The sequence below is a fragment of the Aulonocara sp. 'chitande type north' Nkhata Bay genome, linkage group LG18, assembly GCF_057382095.1.
Source record: "Aulonocara sp. 'chitande type north' Nkhata Bay isolate Kocher_YH1m ecotype deep benthic linkage group LG18, A_spYH_male_GT1.1, whole genome shotgun sequence".
Lineage (NCBI taxonomy): Eukaryota > Metazoa > Chordata > Actinopteri > Cichliformes > Cichlidae > Aulonocara > Aulonocara sp. 'chitande type north' Nkhata Bay.
In genome coordinates this window covers 29,394,309-29,413,513 of record NC_141361.1, presented here as the reverse complement: position 1 = coordinate 29,413,513, position 19,205 = coordinate 29,394,309, and the positions used below count along the sequence as shown (strand labels likewise).

Genomic DNA, 19,205 nt, shown 5'->3' with positions numbered 1-19,205 from the left:
GTAGATGTGAATATAAACTTTATTCCAGTCTAAATTTGAATTCTAATAAAGCTTGAATCAGGTAAGTAGAACATGAGCAGAGAAAAAGAAAGAAAATGAAAAAACAGCTCTATTTTGTGTTTCTTACATTGTAGAGGGTGACGTTGCCTCTAAACATGAAAGAGGTTAAATGGGAGGATTCAGCATGTGGGGAACCCTGAAATCAGTTGCCTCAGTGTGGGGAAAAGAATCATAAATCACAATAATTTCTATTGGGAGCTCCAGTAGATTTTCTTAGTGTACAGGCTGTGATCAGCTGATCTGCTGCTTCAACTGGATGTCAGCAGATGTTTTATGAGTTGTCTTGGCTGATTTCCATCCTCGACACTGACAGTACAGTGTGTATTCTGTCTTTTTTCTAGAAGGTATAAAATTGGTATGAAGGTGAAATTCGCTGAATGAATCTCAGCATCATCAGCTTAACTTCAGATTCATCTCTGCTGCACTTTATGTAACCTAACTCTGACCATGAAACCACAGCCACTGTGCACCAGTCACACACTGTTCTTTACTTTAAACCCCTCACAACAAACTAACCTGTTTATTCTGCAGAGGATTTTCATGCAACCTTTAAATAACACAGCGAGTCTACGTCAGTTTGTTTTGCAGCAGGTTTCACAATATGAAAAAACGTAATGTCATGTGTACAGACCAGATATCTGATTTAAAAATGTGAGAACTTACATGTAAGCTTTAAATTTCCAGTTTATCAAACACCACTGATCAGTCCTTATCTTTAACCCCTCTTCTTCCTTTCCTGTTCTGTCTTTCTTATCTGTCTCCATCTCTGAGTGAAGTTAGCTCTTTCTTTTCTCTCCCTGTAAAATACAGCACAGGAATACTGGACCTTTAGCTAGCAACACACTGTGAGACAAACTGCACACAAACAGTTTATGTGTTTGCTGATGTTTGTTGAGCTGATAGCAGCGTTGGATTTGAAATTACCTGAGAATTAAAAAAGATCACTTCTGTGGGGCTAGCTAGATGCTGAAGTACCACAAACATAACTTATGGACACCTGCAGTTGTTCCAGTGTTGTGCCAAAAATAATAATAATAATAAAACAAACATATAAAAATGCAGGCCCACTTTAACCCCTGACTATGGCCCACACTTTTGCCTCTTTCATCTGTTTTATACCACATCCTCTGGTGATTAATACACAAGCAGGACTGCCTTTCATGTGTTTCTGTTTAGGCTCAAATAGGTTTGATGTTTGGAGGCTCGCAGTGACGAAGCTAAGCTCCATTCTCCTGTAGAGCAGGACATACATATCTATGTCTACAGACATATCTAATCTTCAGCACTTCCAATACAGAAAATCTCTGGCCTGCTGTACGCTACTCCGGACAACTACTGGACTCAGCTTTAACCCAAAAAGCTTTACTTTATCTTGCTGTAATTTCATTTACTTCATTGTTCTCGCAAGTTTGACTCTACACTTAATTTTAAAAAGTTCTATCTTTTGTTACCGCAAATCTGCAACACTGTATTTTGGTCATGCAGTTTTTTAATTGTCAGTCTAAATGCTCCTTTCACCTCTGCCCTCTGTGGGCAGAACAGACCAAAATATCCCTGCTTGACTGATGGCCACCTGGTGTTTGTGTGTACAGCCTTCACATAATTAAGAAACAGATGGAAGCAAGTGCACATGGGAATTGCCTCAGCATCTCTGAGCCAGTTGGGCGGCTGAGCCTCTTCAGTCATTCATTCTGTTTCCTTTGATTATTTGGGTGTATTCCAGGGAGACATGAGTCTCAGCATGTTTTAATTAAATGCAGTGGTATGTCTGCCCTGCAGCTCTTACAACTCCCATCTCAACAAGCACTTTATTGTACTGTTAAAGGATAGCAGGAAGAGCGGCGTAAAGAAATATCAATAATTTCCAGTGTTGTTCCTCTGTCCCTTTGCTCATTAGGTAACCTGTCAAAGACCTGCACTGCGGATGGTTGGACCTCAGTCAGCATGGACTCCTACATAGCAGACTGTGGATATAATCCCAACACCACCATGGATAGCCATGAAGTAAGTGTGGCAACTGGAACTTTAAGTGAAATGTCCCACACCTGATGACCTGTGTACTGAAACGTATTGTTACAGGAGGTATTCTTCCACGCCATCAAAGTGGGATACACCATCGGTCACAGCGTGTCGCTCATCTCTCTGACAGTTGCTATCGTCATATTGTGTCTCTTCCGGTAAGGTGATCCATCGTAACACTGCTTAATGTTCCCACATAAAGACAATCAAACACCTATTAAAGCAAGAAAACCCCGTCGATCTCTCATTTCCTGCATTTTATTGAGGTCTTACAGTCTTTTTAAACAGCAATGTAACTGGATTAAGTGGGAGAAGTCGTCCAAATGTGGGTGGGTGCAAGCAGTCACCAAGTCAAACCGTGAAGTCAGATCACTTAGATGAGCATCTGTTATTCACTGTATGCTCTGTCCTGACCTTAAGGTCACAAGGTCGTGGAGAAAAACGCATGTGAGTGATTGTTGGCGTAGATCATTAGAACAGGTTTAAGTGGCAAGTGTGTGTAGCGTCTAATAAACATCAGCTGGCTGTGCTTGCATTTCAGGCTGTTTGTGTGTCGCGGGCTAAACAGCAAGCGCTGTGTTTACTCTTTGGGTTTTTTGACATGTGATCGGGTTTGCATCCTGGAGCGGAGACGCAGGATGTTGGCAGCGCCTGCTGTTTATGTCGGGGTGCAGATGTGGCGTTCATGCAGCTGAGCGATACTTCATCGCAGCTCAACTGTCCTGCTGCGTTTACGTAACTCGCCCAAGGTCATCGTGTCACGGGGAAGGTATTTGTTTGAAAGCAGGGAAAAGAGAGAATTTACATTAGTGACATTTTCTCAGCACCCCCTGCTTCTCTCCCCCTACACACCGATTTGTTCTTGTTTGTTTCCTTGCTCCGCATCCCTGATAAATATTATGTCCCTGAAAAAGCTACATCCAAAGTGGGAGACATGCAGAAAGCCTTTCATGACAATTGCAGGGTTTAAATGAATTGTGACATTTAGATAGCAGCACAGCAGAGCACGGTGGTAGGAAATTACAAGGCGATAATCGTGTACACTAAGTGCTTAGAATGGCTGCTGTCCTGAGCTGAAACGCACATCTGTTCTGTGCTCATCTGAACTAAGTCAGTGAAGTTTCTAGTGCATATTCTCTTGATACACGCTTTTTTTCTGATGATTTCCGAGACACATGAGGAGCTCATTCATTGTAACCAGTCGGGATGCATTAGGAGTACTTTGCCTGTTCATTTTCTGTGTATTTGTATTCTTCTTCAGGAAGCTGCAGTGCACAAGAAACTACATCCACATGCATCTGTTTGTGTCTTTCATACTGAAAGCTGTGACTGTTTTCATCAAGGACGTGGTTCTGTACGAAGTCGGCGAGACAGATTGCCAAGCATCTGTGAGTACGCCGTTCACCGTCCTTTCTCTTTGCTGCTGAAAGCTCTGCAGGATGATTTTTCTATTATTGAACTGGTTGCGCGAATTGATTTCCCTCTCTGCCTAACTGAAGTTCGGCATCGTTGCTCAGCAGCCGCTTTCCCACTCTGACTTTAATGCTTTGTCTCAAAGTTTACTCAGCGTTCTGGGTGTAGCAGTGTTTGCCGAGGCACTTCTGCTCTTAAAATGATGTTTCCCTTTTCATCTGTGCACCAGGATGTTGTGAGAGTTCCTGTTTGCCAAACATTAAGCCTGAACTTGAACATTAAGCCTGAACTACAGACAGCTTTGTCAATAAATCACATTCAGAGTGCTGTATTGACTTTATTACCACAACATGCCACAACGTCATAACTGATAAGTTAAGTATTTAGATAAGCTCCTAGATGTGGCATTGCTCCCTCTTATGTGATTGATCAAGTCACCAATGTTAGTGCTGCTTTCTTGCCACTTTATTACCAGAGAGGACTGGATCAACTCGCTATAAATCACCCGCTTTACTATATCACTAAGTGCTGTTGCTTAATGGCTGAGTTTAGACATTTCTCCTTCAGGGTACACTGCCCTGACCTAAACACAGCTGCTAAATATCTCACAGATTTCTAAACTCCTCAGTGAAAAAGCAAAAACAAAAGGAGTAAACTTTTGTTTACTTGGTGTAAGGCGCACTGCTTAGCTTGTAAAAATACAGTTGGGGTGAAAGCGGAAAACCTCGTGCAAAATAACACAGAGAGTTGCAAGAACACACATTCCTAGTTTTAATCTAACCCTGGAAACAAATCAAATGTTGTGTCACCACTTCATTTATGTGGATAACTAACTATAGACAGACCTGATAAATTGAAAATATGTCCTGTTTAAATTATGTCATTTCAGGACATTATAAAAACCTGGTCTTTAGAAGGTCTTAAAATACAACCTAAGAAGAAATATGAAACATGACATATTAAATACAATTTAAACCAAAATGCAAGATGCAGTGTGTGAAAAATTAACTACACCCTTACTGCTTCCAATTAAGGAAGGAATTACATGGATAGGTAGACTGTTCAATGCTCAGAAACTGCAAAAAATCCAAGGGCTACATTTTAAACTCAATAGACCTCAGTTAGTGTGTTAAATGTTAAAGTTCATGACAGTATATTTAGAAAAGGACTGAACCAGGGTTCAAGTATTGTCAGGACAAAGCCTCTTTCTTTTAAAAACCAACTGTCAAGCACGGTGGAGGAAGCATTATGATTTCGGCTCGCTTTGCAGCCACAGGACCTGTGAGTCAACCATGAACTCCTCTGTATGCCAAAGTATTCTAGACTCAGATGTGAGGCCAACAGCCGAAGCCTGGCTGAAACTGGACCATGTAACAGGATGATGATCCCAAGCAGAGCAACAAATCTACAACAGAATGGCAGAAAAAGAAAAGGTTTCAATAATTACAGTTCAGATCTCAACCTGACTGAAATGCACTTGTCATGGTTAGTGCTGTGGGGCAGGCAGGAAGGAGGACCCAAATGCAGGACTCACAGACGGAGGGTTAAACTTAACGCGCAGCTTTATTCCTGGGAAAAATCTCGAATACAGAAAACAAAAAGCGAAGCATAATAACTAGAGCTAACAAACTCAGGACTCAAGGAACTGGAAAACAAGAAACCTAAACTAGAAATCAGGAGCTACGGAGACTAGGAACACAGAGGAAACGCACAGCACTGAGGAGGTGTGTGAAGGTTAACGACGTGACAACAAGCAGGGGAAGACTGAGGACTAAAATACACAGGAGGATCACGAGAGGATGGAGAGCAGGAAAAAAACACAGCTGGGGCAAATCAGACATAATGAGACGAGGGAAGATGTCTGTGAAGGTTCTCAGTCATCCATCCGAGGGAAGGCAAAACTAGATACACTGACATAGGACACAGAAAATACGACACGTACACTCAGACACATGACTGACTGGGGAACAAGAGAATAAACCCGAGGGCAGAACTAAATCTAAGAACTAGAAATCACAAACCCAGAAGAACTAGAGAGCTACAAATGCAAAACAGAAACTGAAACATGGTTATAAACCAGGGTGAAACCAAAGATTACTAATCCCCATCCTCTCGTGATCCTACCAGTGTATAAGGACCCTGACAGCACTACTGGGACCTTAAGAGAGCTGTGCATAAATGAATGCCTGCAAACTTCAATGAACTGAAGCAATGTTGCACAGAAGAGTGGGCCAATAACGTCAACCCAGCAGGACAGAGAGTACCAAGCAATGTTACATTTGATAACAATGAAGAACATGGAAAAATAATAGAACAACAGTATAGTTTGATAACACTGAAATAAAACTAAGTTGCAAACATATGCATTTAATGTGTATCAAGTGTGATTGTTTATCTTAGATAAGTGAGAATGACCCTGATGTTAGTGGAACAGAAGCTCCCTGACAGCGTTAGAGAGGCTGGTTCTGTGTAATGTTTTACACTGACAGTACTTTGTCTGTTAAATATGTTAAATATTCACATTGTTCTGAACAAGAAAACAAATCCTATAATTTTTTTAGCTTGGCCCACGGGGACTAAAACTGGCCTGGCTAGTTTAAAATGTCTAGTCTGTTATGTTGTCCTCATCTTTTTAAAGGTCAGTGCATTTCCTCTGGATATACCTTTAAAGTGTGAATGTTTTAGGTAAAAAATACATCCCTGCAGCCGTGTTTAACGTGATATGAACGAAAAGTTAAGTAAATAATGCCATCAGAATTGAACCATATGTTGCTGCTGTACAATAAGGCAAATTCCACAGTAAAAAGGATTTATTTTAAACTTGATATCTAATACAAGCATCTTAGGACACTTCTGCAAACAATGCTGGTTTTAGTTTTGAAACCTTGTTCAAGTGTGCATGCAGCAGGACAAAACTGAGACTTTTGGAAATAATGGTCCAGGCACCCACGTGTGCTTCCTGTTTATTCGTCTCAAAAGCTAATCTAACACATTATGGATCGGCTTACAAATCTTGTTGTGATGTCATCTTTCTTGTGTGGGTACTCCACTCTGCCACCTGCTCAATTATATGCTTTTAGCAATAGCTGCAATTCACAATCATTAGCTGAAAGTGCTTTATGTTGTGAGGTATAACCAATGTTCCCTCTAATTTTTCATGTGTCTGAGCGAACACACAAACCTCCTGAGCGGTCCCTTGGACCACTGTGAGCAACATTAGACGTGTGCACTGTGGTCACGCCAGCATCGAATCCATCCAAGTTACATGGTTTATTAAAATAATCAAATTACAGCATTTACATTTATGTTAGACTACTTTTAATTACCTGCTTTAGCCCACTTACAATGAAAATTAAAAAAAACAAAAGAAAATCTTGAAAACAAAACTTTCTTTTTTTCTTTTCTTTTTTTAAAATAAAGCTCTGACCAGTATTATGAGAATGAGTCTGAGAGAGAGTCCTGTAACTCTCTGTCTGCAAAATACAGTAAATAATGACAAATGTTGGGCAATTAATTATATAGTTACTTCTTCAAAAAAGTAACTGAGTTATGCAAACAAAGTGTTTTGCAGCTGTTTACCTAAAAATGCAGTCAAGGCAATTTTTAAAAAATAAACATTTCAAACTATTTACAGAACAATCAGCTGTTCTGCATCAAATTTGATGCCACACAAATTATTTGTGCCACTCCAAAAATAATTTCTGTCCACTATGAGATAAAGGAGAACAACAGCCTGATACCTGCAGGCCTGACAACAGGAGATGTATCACTGCTGTAACACTCAGCAGTCGCCTCATTGTTCTGACACACACAACAAAACTATTGACACTGACTACACACTAACTACACAAGATTTGCGCTAAACGTCGCAAATCTCTCACATCTCAAAACACCGCCGTCACTCCTAAAACTCCCCCCTTCCTAAACAACAAAATGCCATGTTGCCATATCATTTTTTGATTGGTCGACATGGTACATTTTTCCACCAATAGGAAAGAGTGGGGGTTTTTTTGGTTTTGTTTTTGCTCACAGGCGGAGAGTGCTTTCAAGCGTTTTCCTTATAAAATGCTGTTTTTACCGTTTCTTCCTGCAGTAAATATAAACAACGATAGTATTCAGGAAGAAAACCAAACATTGCATATTTTTATCATAACTCTGGTTTTACGTGGCCTATCAACACAATTTAAAAACTGGTATAAAGTCCACACTTTTTTTCCGTCAATTGTTCCGTCTGTCCTGCTCCTGCTCTCTAACCTTAAGTTGTTTGCTTAGCTCAGCTGATTAACAACTTTAGGCCGTCTTGATAGTGAGAGTGGAATTTTAGGCTTCTTCTAGTTCTGTTTAACTCAATAACAATATTTGCCTGAAAACATTTTCCCATTTGGAGTTTTAAGTTATGGTGCAGACATTGCAGTGGGTCAGTGTGGTTTCTCCTAATATTGCAGCAAGGAGCTTTAAACTTGGATTTCAGTTACATTTACTGCAGATTACAGATCTAAATGGTCAAATACTCTGTCAGTATAATCAGCCCAACTACAAGATAGCACATGTGTATTGACCTTTAATTGCTATTTTTTGTGCCCTTGGGATTAGTTTGCTAAAAACGTCCTCAAGTAACCTTTTGAATCATTTAAATGGAAATAGATTTATATATGTATCTACATTCATTTGCACATTTCTGGTAAAGCCAATAACATGTTAATGTTTTTTAGGTGGGATGCAAGGCAGTGATGGTTTTGTTCCACTACGGGGTCATGGCCAGTTACTTCTGGCTGCTTGTGGAGGGCCTCTATCTTCATGCTTTGTTAGCTGTGTCCTTCTTCTCTGAGAGAAAGTACTTCTGGTGGTACATCCTCATTGGGTGGGGTAAGTGTTAGCTCTCATGCCAGTTATTGATGAGTAGGCTTACAGGTCACTCTCAGAATCTCATTTGCAAGGGGATCGGATGTGTCCATTTGTCTGTAGTGTCAGTGCAGCCATCAGGCAACCTGAATGCCTTCATTAGTCTTTACTACAACCACTGGATCCGTCCTGAAGCCTATTGCAGCTGGCATAAGGCAAGAGGCTGGATACTTCCTGGACTGGTAGTTGGGCCTTCACAGGGCCAAGACAGAAATCATTCACACTTTCATACTTGCAGCCAACTTAGACTCATCAGTTACCCTAACATGCATATCATGGGACTATGGGAGGGAACTGGAGTATATATTATTTTATGTAAAAGAGGTTTAATACATGCAGCTGCTTCAGAGAAATACTGAACTTTCAATCTGCACATGAATGAGTTTTCCTTAGTTTAGCAGCAGCAGGCGGCTGGCACCCGTCCTCATTGTTAGAATTCAGTCAAAGAGTCCAGCAATGCTTTTGGAAGGCAAATAGCTTTATGTATGTATGGCAAACGTAACATATAAATAAATTAAATTCTTTGCTGAACTTAGAGATCAAACAAGTAGACCTGAACTGCTATATTTCAATTTCAACAGCAATTTGGTCCCTGCTTTCATCAAAATTCATATATTCATAAAAAAGTTGCTAGGTGGAACCTTTGAGGAGTTTCATCTTATTTTCAGTTAAAATCTGAAAATATTTTACCTTTTGATCCTTCAGTTGCCTTTGACGTATATATTCAACAATATTTATTTTCCCTTCACAGTGAAATAAATCTAGAAATAGGCTTGAAATGTTGTGTCTGCAAGCAGGAAAATGGAAACAAGCCTTTCCCACAGATACCCAGGATGAATCAGTATTGGCACAGAGCACACATGAGTCGTGTTAAGAATGATAAGATAAGATAAGATAAGATAACCTTTATTAGTCCCACACGTGGGAAATTTGTTTTGTCACAGCAGGAAGTGGACTGTGCAAAAGTTATGAGGCAAAAATTAGAATACAATAAGAATAAATACAGTACACAACTGTACAGAATAGAATAAAATAAAATACTATATACAAGCATAGCTAAAAAGCAATATTGCTTCAGCTGTAAACGCATTCATAAGATTAACAGTGTGCTCATGCCCAAATGTGGTACAGATAAATAAATAAGTATATAAAATAATCTATAAAATAAATCACAGAGCTGATCATTTCTCTCTGAGAAACAGAGATCATTTTAATGTTGAAATAACTTAGAGGTAATTCTGTTTGTGTTGTAATTTGTCTGCAGGGGCTCCGACCATCTTTATCTCAGCGTGGGCGATAACGAAGGCTTTTTTAGATCACCCTGGGTGAGTTCATCTTCATCATGTTTTCTTGTTGATTAAAGTGAAGTTATCGTTTGGGATGCACTGATTGTGAAAGTCTTAGCCAATACTGATGCAGATATTAGAATTACAGTTCTGTGCAAAAGCCTTGAGCCATACTTTAGATTTTGCTCTGAAAATAAGTGCAGCGACTTTTTGAAGCGTGCATACATCCATGGAAATATAAGAAGAAACCAGAGTTTGTATCATTGTAATGATTTTCAATATTTGGTATGAACAAACTCTTAGTCAGCTTTCATGTAATTTCTTTAAGAAGTCTTCATGAAAAGTCAAAGCTCCTCTTCTTTCATCCATTACAAAGATTAACAGCTGGTCTTCGGAGCAATTTTGCTGCCTCTATTTACAGTCCAGTGATGTTTTTTTATGATCTCTTATTGAGAACTTCTTGTTTGCATTTCCTTTTTTCCTGTCAGATGCTGGGAGACCATTGATGACGGCCCTTGGTGGATCATCAAAACCCCCATTTTAATCACCATACTTGTGAGTCAGTGCAGCTCTTTGTGAGTAACATTCCAATCTCAGCTTAATGCAAAATTAACCAGTCTGCTACTTTCGTGGCAGGTGAACTTTTTCCTCTTCATTTGTATCATCCGGATTTTACGGCAGAAGATGAATTGCCCAGACATTGGAAGAAAGGAGTCCAATCAATACTCGTAGGTATTCAGTGCAAAATGTCAGCATCTTGATCATAGTGCAGGTTGCAGTCATTTCTTATCAGGTGATGCTAATTTAATTAATTTTGCTGCTGTTAGGTTTTTATTTTGACTAAGCTCTTGCACAGTGACAGATACTCGACTCTGGCCTTTGTGGACCTTAACACGGCTGAACATGAGCTTTCTCTTTACTTTTTTTTCCTCCCATCTCATGTTTTTAGGAGACTGGCTAAATCAACTCTGTTGTTGATTCCTCTCTTTGGCATAAACTACATTATTTTTGCTTTCATCCCCGATGACATTCACCCACAAGTGAGGATGGTGTTCGATCTTATTCTCGGGTCATTTCAGGTAACGTCCCTGCATTAAGTCTGCAACACTTTCCAAATGGTGCACAGAAGCAGGCAGCACTACTTATAGATGAATGTGCGGATTTTATGCTTGAAATATTGTGTTTTAGACGAAACCGCTGCCGCAAGTGGACATCCTTTCATTTGATTGCAAAGTTTTATGAAGATAGTTTGTCAGATGGAGCAAATGAATGCTTGGTTTTGCTGACATGTTTAACTTTGTACGCTTGAATAACGAGTTTGCTCGTTTGCTGAGCATTAAATTGAAAGTAAACTCTGAGAGCAAAGTGCAGTGATGGAAGCTGTGCAATGGAAAGTTTTTCTCAATTTATAACCGTTGTAGTTCAAAGTGATATCTCCTGGGAACATTTCCCAGGGGATCTGGATGATAAACTTGCTGTCTGAGCCTGAAGTTGGTCGTCATTTTACCATCATTATTCATACGCAAGTATTTTGAGTGTTTCCCCAGCTGTGCGATCATACTTATATTTATGTGCAACAACAGCTCTTACAGGGCGGAGTGTGTGTGTGTGTGTGTTTTTTCCCATCTCTTCAACAGGGTTTTGTGGTTGCTGTCTTGTACTGCTTTCTAAATGGAGAGGTGAGTAAATTCTAACAAAAAAAAGCTCTCTGAGATAAATTAGCTAAATCCTGTGTTTCATGCCTGCTTAACGATGCTCCTCGTTCTGTTTGTCTACCTCTCTGCTTGTCCTGCAGGTGCAGTCGGAGATTAAGCGTAAGTGGCGCAGGTGGATGCTGCAGAGGTTTCTGGGTGCTGATACTAAGTACCAGCAGCCCTCCATGGGCAGCAACGGCAACAACTTCAGCACCCAGATCACCATGATGACCAAATGCAGCCCCACAACACGCCGGACATCTGCGTGTCAGGAGCGCCTCTCGTCCATCTGATATCCAGTTAAAGTTACTGTCGCTCTTTGATTTAAATCCTTAGGCACTGAATGTGTGGCTCGCATACGCTGTTGCCACAGGATCGATATTGGTTACTGAGTATTTTTAGCGATTGCCTGTCAAAAATTGAGTGAGACTGAATTTTTCTTGCCAGAATTGAAAGGTAAAACCGCTGTAATGAGAGGCCTTTGGTTAGGGAGGTCTGCACCAACAATCTGGTTTCTGATATTTGTATGAAAGCCAATGTCATGTGGAAATATGTACAGATGGGCTCATACTGCATATTAGTGCTTTGTTGATATCTGGAACTGGAAAAGGCTACAGGCAAGTTATAAAAAGTTGGTCCTCAGTGTAACAATAATGACAGTAACGTGCAAAGAGAAAGCTCTTCTTAACCCTCATGGACACTGAAGTGAATTCAATGTCCTCTGACCAATAACACCAGAGACAAGCTGCAAGATGTTTATCAAAAGGGTGTGTGACAGAGGAGGTCTCCAACCACTAATGGCCCATGTTGCTTAAGGGAACAATGGAAGCAGCTTTATTGACTGTGTCAGGCTGCTGTGAATCTAAAGCACAGGCAGTGCAATGGAGGTTCCTAATGCTGCCTATGACAGTTTTATTCAGGGGATACTCTGCTGAATTACTGCCAGCTAACATTCCAGAGGAGAGACTGAATCTTCTGCTTGTGAAATTCAGTTCAGATTACAGAGGCTTTTAGTTTTTGTCTGAGTGCGCAGTCAGATAACAGATGGACCAGCTGTATTCTATTAATCCACAACTTACAAGACTGTAAATAAATACGCAGTAACAACAACTTACTTCCATTAACTGGATTGCATGGATAGTTTATTCCGCTGCATTTATTTTAAATGTATTCATCTATTTTATTTCTCTAGTGAGACAAGCAGGTCAAAGTTTTCATTAGCTGTAAAATATCTTGTTACTTACAACATGAATCGGCATGCTCACGGATCCCAGACTTTTCCCACTGGTCCCACACAATAGTCTGTATATAAAAGATGGAGGGGGCCACCGTGACATCGCCTGTGGGTTTGTGAACTCCTGTTCTGAAGTGTCAACTTTAACTGTGGCTGTTGCAATGTTGGGTTTTTGAAGGTAGAAGTGACCATATTTACACAAGGATTATTAACTAATGCAAGCAAGCTTTGCTAGCAAGTTGCATTTGTAAAACGCGTGGATGCATAACACAGAGAGATGCATAAAAATGAATGTTAGGCATACAAATATAATAACAGGATATCATACACCGAAACTTCTTGGACTGTCTGGTAGAACTTTGTGCAACAGCACAGACACGGTGTAGACGTCCACTTCAGTGACTTGAATGAGCTGAGGTGAGGCCTGGCAGAGAGTTTGTTGGCACCGACCTGCCACTCAGCTGACTACGGTCCTAATAATGTATTAAAACAGAGATTAATACAATGTAAATGAGCGAGGAGTTTTAGAAAAACAAACTCACCCCTTGTACATCAAAATTAGTTGAGACATTCACGTTTCCCTCAGGTTGTAACAACATGATTACTCAGCGTTCTTCATAATCAGGTCAAAGTATTTATTTTGCCAAATTAGTTAATTTGTGGCCAATTATAGGCAACACTTATAGCTTCAGCTGTCGTTTCTGTTTAGTGCTAATTGAGAGATGTGAGACTAACAATATTCTATATTGTACATATATTTATTAGTTTCAGGTTGGCCATTCTTGTATTTTGCTCGTTTGTGTTGTTGTGTTTGCACATCTCTGTTGCTTGTGGGGCTCGCACACAAGAATTTCACTCGCATGTGCTGTGCCAGTGTGCCTGCACATGTGATGTGACAATAAAAAGTGATTTGATTTGATTTGATTTAACACGGTAAACATTTCACCTGCTGTTACGGGGAGCACGTTTACATAAATGCTAGCGCTGAGCACCGCCTGCCTGGCTTTGGAGCTCACTGACAATTTATAAAGCTAAAAGACATCACAATTGTTGGCGTCACGTTTACATTGCCCACGCATTTTCTGCAGAATAGTTTTGTACGCTTACATGTTCGGCGTCAGATTCCGTCAGAGTCATGCTGGTGCTTATTTTAGTTCCAGTTTTTGTGGTGTGTGTGTGTTGTAAACTGAAACTGAGGTAAAGCTAACCTAAAAGTACCTCAGACAGGGAGCTAGTGATGTGGATAAAGAGTTGGTTTCTTGTGAGTTTTACGGTGATGCTCTTTAGTGCTCAGGTGTCAACTGGAAATAAGTGTTTACATTTGAAAGTACTTCCTTACTCGTGATATTTGCTTACTGTCAGTGTAAAGTTGACAGTGTCTCTCTTGTGTTGCCATGTAAATACGTTATTGAACAAAATGTTTAATGAAGTTGAATAAAATCATTTGCACTGTGAGGACGGCTCCAGCATTGTTCATGCACTGAAAGCAAGATAACAATCTGATATTTTATTACCATTAAAATGAAGCATTACAGATAATAAACATCAAGAAATGATATTACAAAAACATGTACAAAGGAACACTGTAGCATTTTAGAAAATACATTTTTGTGCGATGTTCTAACTCGTGTCCTGCTACAGCATGTATATGTCTCCCCTTACTGCAAAAGAGAGATAAAACTCTTTTGATGCTTATTTCATAACACTTTTCCATCCCCGCGCACCATGTTCACTCCTTACCCTGAAACATTCTCTGACCCTCAGCTAATCAGTGCATCCGTTTAACACAGCGCTAAAGTTACGATTCACCTCATGGCGCCAACAGTTTGGTACAGTTATAACTTGGTGAGTCGCAGAGTGTTGAGACGCACTGAAAGAATAGTAGATCCCTCCGCATAGCTTATCTCACGCAGTATCCCAGTCCAGCACTTGTCTGACTCATCATGTCTGTAGAGAAGATAAATAAGTCAGCTGAGTTCCCCTCATAGCATCTTAGGAAAGCATACAGTAATAACAATGCAATCTCAATATTTTTCATCTAGACAGAATGATTAGGCACAAAAGGAATTCCTGACAGCTGTGTATCAAATGAAGCTATTATTAACAGCACTGTAGACAGCAGCCATTATTATACCTCACAACAAATGTTTTGAAAAGATCCTAATCAATGCCTATGTACCATTAGCAAGTCCAAGTCCTCCAGCTTTAGACTTTAAAACATGTCAAAATTGTAGTTTAGGTCAAATGTTTTTATTTTTAACATAAATGAAGGGTACTAATTATTCAGTGATTTTCCTGCTATTCTGCTCTTATTTGATGTGCTCAGATTGTGCTTTGTTGCTGAAACCTTACCTCAAGAAATGTTTAAAAACATATAAAATGGTCCAAATATTGTAAAATTAATTTCTTTGCTATAATTTACCAAAATTCCCTGGAAAATAATCCATGAATATGGAGTGTGTTTAGATTTCTCCTACATCACTAAAATAATAATCTTCACTGTGAAGTGTTGGATGAAAATTGCTTTCAATTCAGTTTTGTTCATTTAGCACCAAATCAAAACAGTTACCTTAAGGTGCTTTATATTATAAAGACTCTATAATGATACAGAGAAAACCTCAACAATCAGTCGACCCCCTGTGAGCAAGCACTTGGCGACAAGTACCAGCAATTAAATGTCCTAGTAATAAGTACAGATTATAAACAAGATGAAGAATCTTTGAGCAAATACCAGATAAGCTGTAATTGCATAGACATGTATGCTTAAAGACATGCTTAAAGGTTAATTTAATGAGTTACAGCGAAAGGAAATGCCTGCTAATGGTAACATAAACTGAAATGTCCATTTTACTATTAACTGAAGTGTCTGTTAATGCTACTGAAAATACAGAAAAACAGGAGCACTGGGACCCTGTAACAGCAGCGGCTTCTCAGACTACCATAAGAATTTAACGTAAATCAGTTGTGCTCATTTACAACTCCAGAATATTATTCTTGTATTTTAACTTTGCATTGTTCAGAATTGTTGTATTTGTATAGGTCTTATTTATCCCATAGTGAACCTTGGTGTCGCCTGTCAGTTCATCCACTATGTAAAACAAGCTCCTTTGGTGTCCTTTCCCCTGTCTCACATCAGCTGCCCCTCCTAAGCAGAGGTTTTGAACAGCAGGACAGTGGGGCCTCTGTGCTTACAACTGATCAGCCTGTGCGTCTCTCGTCATCGTGCAGAGTGAAAAGGAAAAAACAAAACACCAACAATTGGATTTGAGTGTTTAGAGCAGCCCAAATCCCTAGCTTTGGCTCATAAGGATTGTTTGTACATGACTTCATTATTTATACTTTGGACATGTTTAATATAAGCCTTTGTAACAGCAGACTTTATAAACTTTAAAGACAGTCTTTCACTCTGAAACTCTTACAAGGAGTCTGAATAAAACTTTACTGTTGGATAAAATTCGCTCACTAAAATCCCTTCATCACCTAAATGATCATTTGTGTGTATAAAGTGATTTTCCTCCTTTTTTGTTTTTCTGTGACCTTACATTCAGTTGTTATGTCTAGTAGGCTCTCACCTCCAAATGTCAGTCATCTCTGTTGGGACGGGCTCCTCACTGGTTTCACTGGGCATCATGGCAAAGCCCCCCACAGCGTACAGGAACCCCCCCATTGAGATCAGATTAAGGGAACTGCGCTCCTGAGGGAACTCTGTGAACTCAGACCACCTGGAATAACAGGACAATAAGGACACAAACACACACGGGGACGTGATGGTGTTAAACAAGCTTCAATAATACTGAATGACACCCGTACCAGTACCACGAGTGGCGTTTTATGATCTAATGATCTCTTGTTTGTGCTCAGTGAGTCATTTCACTAATGCGGACAGATGCTTCCCCTTGTTACGAGTAGATAAAGCGGGTTATATATATGTAATAAAGCGAGTCATATATATATATATAATAAAACATTGTCTCACTTGTTGCTGGCAATGTCGTAGACCTCCACAGAGCTGGTGAGGCCTGAGTCTGTGACTCCTGTGACCACAAAGATCTGGTCGTTGTGGACGGCGATGCCAAACAGAGAGCGGGCTGTTTTCAGAGGGGCCAGGTCCTTCCATTCAAACTTAGTGGGATTGTAGACACACACTCTTCTCATGCACTTCCTACACACACACGTGCGCAAACACGCATGTGCAAACAAACAGACAAAATATGCTTTTTTAAACGGATTATTTGAGTTCATGCATGAGTTTCGTCATATATGTTCTAATCCTGTTCATTTCTGATGTTTTTGATTTTGCAGGAGCCAGGACTGTTTATTTATTTGTTTTTTAAGTTGGTTGGTTTTTGGTCTGATCCCCATTAAAATAACAAAATGAAACATTGTGCTCAGCCACCGCAGACTTTAAAAGTTCTGTTTAGCCAAAGTTATAAACTGAGTTATAAAATCCGCAGAACACAAAATAATTAAATAATAATAAAATAAAACTATGAGACTGATGATGAATGAGGTTTAATAATGATTTTTCTTTTTTTTCCTACCGACATTATCATAAAAATGTGGGCTTTTAAAGCCTGTAGTGCACTTACCTGCTTTCAGACTTTCCTCCAATGACGTAGACGAGCCCTTTGTGTGATACAGTTCCATGGCCATACACCTCATAAGGCAGGGGATCAGATTCTCCCCATTTGAAAGACCTGTGCAGATGTGCAAATGAAGAAGAACATGTACCATCATGAACAGACTCTGCAGATGATAAAGTGAGTGACTCATGCAAACTGTGATTCTAAGAAGAAACGAGGCTTGGGAGTTGCTGTTTTGTTCCTTTTATAAGGAAAACACACATTTCCGGACTTGATGATTTTGAATTTTAAGGTCAAAGTTTAAACAAATCGTATTTACTATCGTATGCAATTATATTTCCAAGAGAGATGGCCATAATTTAGATAAGATGTGCATTTTCCATTACACTAGAGCATATTAAACTTACTGTCTGTCATAGATCATGACTGAGCTCAGTGCGTGCTCGCCGTCCTTCAGTTCCTTTCCTCCAACAACAAAGATTGAGTTTTCAGCTTCAGTCAGGCCAAACAGACAGCGTGGGTTGGGTTGTGGAGGCATCCCTAACCAGTCTGAACTGACTGGGTCAAACTGGGGATAAATAAAAGTGATGTGAGAGGAATTAAATACAAAAGAATCCAGAAATATTTTTAAAATACCTTAAGATTTGAAAAGGAGCCATCGTCAGAGTTCAGGTTGTAAAGAGCTACAAATGGTTTTCATAGATTACACACTACCTGCAGGAAGTAGGAGCTGAATGGTTCATCTTTGTCCTCTTCGTTGTAGAGAAGTCCTCCCACAACAAACACTTGGTTCTCTCTTGTCACCAGGCTGCAGTGATTCTTGGGAATTTCAGTGGATTCTGACACAACAAAGCACTCGTTTCCTGCCGGGTCGTAGGCCACAGTCCCTGTGTCGCTGATCATAAGTATGAGGTCCATTTCAAACATCCCAAAACGAGGATTGTTGTTGAGTATGCCTGGCAGGTAACCGTCCTCATCATCTTCCTCATCCTCACTGCCTTCACCCCCCTTTGCCCCATCTGTTGCAGGCTTCTTCGGCTTAGGGAGCCGCCCTCTGTGAGCGTCCCTGACGAGATCCAGCTCCTTCTTGATGTCCTGGCTGAAGCAGATGTACTGGTGACGCTCCACTTTTTCTTTGAAGTAATCCAAAGGCATGAGTCTGAAGCGAACACAGTGCAACAGTTCGGGCAGATCTTTGACCCGATTGGTCTCGTCATGCTTGACCCAGTCCATCAGGGATTCAAACACCTGCTCCTCCCGCTCAACATTAAGGGCGTCTGAGGTGATGATGATGGCCACCTCGCTGGGAGCTAGCTGCAGAAAGTCTTGGTCCCTGACAACAACCTGATAGCGCTCGCAGATGAAGTCTCTCGCGGCAAGAGCAAGCTTGGGACTATCCAGAAGCAGCCCCAGTCTGAAGATAGCCAAGCAATTCCCGAGCACTAACTTTTCTTGGAGATAGGACACACACACAGAGAAGATGGAGGGGATCTGGTACATGTTGGCGACCATGAATATATCTTGAACATTCTGTTCTGTCAGATTAATGTCAGATGTATACAAGTACCGCAGGATCATCTCCATAACCCCAGGCTCCACATTCTTGAGGACAACCTCCTTCTTCTTGCTCTCCTCCAAGTCAGACAGGAACATAGCCTTGAAGAAGGGGCTGCTAGCTGCCAGAACCAAGCGGTGGCAGGGGAACTCCTTGTCCTGGATTTTGAGGACACAATCCACAAATCTGTCATTTTCTAAGAGGTCACACAGTCCATCCTGAAGCAAGGTCTGCTGGTACATCCGAGGTTGCGCCACTGGATCTATAGTCATGGCAGACATTTTGTTCTGTTGCCGTGTGCGGGTTGGGTTTCGTGGGCTCCCTACACTCTCCCCACAACAGAGCGGGACTTTCAGTGCACAGGGTGGCTCAGTTTGCCCTGAATAGTCTCGTGTAGTTGGATGGCTTGTGGCTGCAGCTGTCTGTGGCTGTCAGCCACTACGCAAGTCAGGGGTATTT

At 40.5% G+C, this 19,205-nt stretch overlaps 2 protein-coding genes across 2 annotated transcripts in view; one reads left to right on the top strand and one right to left on the bottom strand.

Annotated features, from left to right (window-relative positions):
- The window catches only part of LOC147308939 (vasoactive intestinal polypeptide receptor-like), a 26,592-nt gene extending 9,210 nt beyond the window's left edge, over positions 1–17,382 (top strand). The window contains exons 4-13 of the mRNA XM_086270800.1: positions 1,958–2,064; positions 2,140–2,237; positions 3,341–3,467; positions 8,205–8,358; positions 9,659–9,719; positions 10,169–10,235; positions 10,317–10,408; positions 10,630–10,759; positions 11,318–11,359; positions 11,476–17,382. Coding sequence (XP_086126926.1) covers positions 1,958–2,064; positions 2,140–2,237; positions 3,341–3,467; positions 8,205–8,358; positions 9,659–9,719; positions 10,169–10,235; positions 10,317–10,408; positions 10,630–10,759; positions 11,318–11,359; positions 11,476–11,667 — 1,070 coding nt within the window. The 3' untranslated portion in view covers positions 11,668–17,382. The remainder of the gene's footprint in view (positions 1–1,957; positions 2,065–2,139; positions 2,238–3,340; positions 3,468–8,204; positions 8,359–9,658; positions 9,720–10,168; positions 10,236–10,316; positions 10,409–10,629; positions 10,760–11,317; positions 11,360–11,475) is intronic.
- On the bottom strand, positions 12,528–19,205 carry klhl40a (kelch-like family member 40a). Its single transcript, XM_086270799.1, has 6 exons — positions 17,906–19,205; positions 17,599–17,759; positions 17,198–17,305; positions 16,585–16,770; positions 16,181–16,330; positions 12,528–14,555 (listed from the first exon to the last, which is right to left on the bottom strand). The coding sequence occupies exons 1-6, from the start codon at positions 19,025–19,027 to the stop codon at positions 14,444–14,446; spliced, it is 1,839 nt and encodes a 612-aa protein (XP_086126925.1). The 5' UTR covers positions 19,028–19,205; the 3' UTR covers positions 12,528–14,443.

Excerpts from the sequence above, each read along its gene's own strand:
- klhl40a (XM_086270799.1), bottom strand. The coding sequence starts at position 19,027 with ATGTCTGCCATGACTATAGATCCAGTGGCGCAACCTCGGATGTACCAG. Across the intron at positions 16,771-17,197 it reads GGAGGAAAGTCTGAAAGCAG|GAAGTGCATGAGAAGAGTGT; the intron begins GTAAGTGCACTA and ends GTGTGTGTGTAG. Across the intron at positions 16,331-16,584 it reads TACGACATTGCCAGCAACAA|GTGGTCTGAGTTCACAGAGT; the intron begins GTGAGACAATGT and ends CTGTTATTCCAG.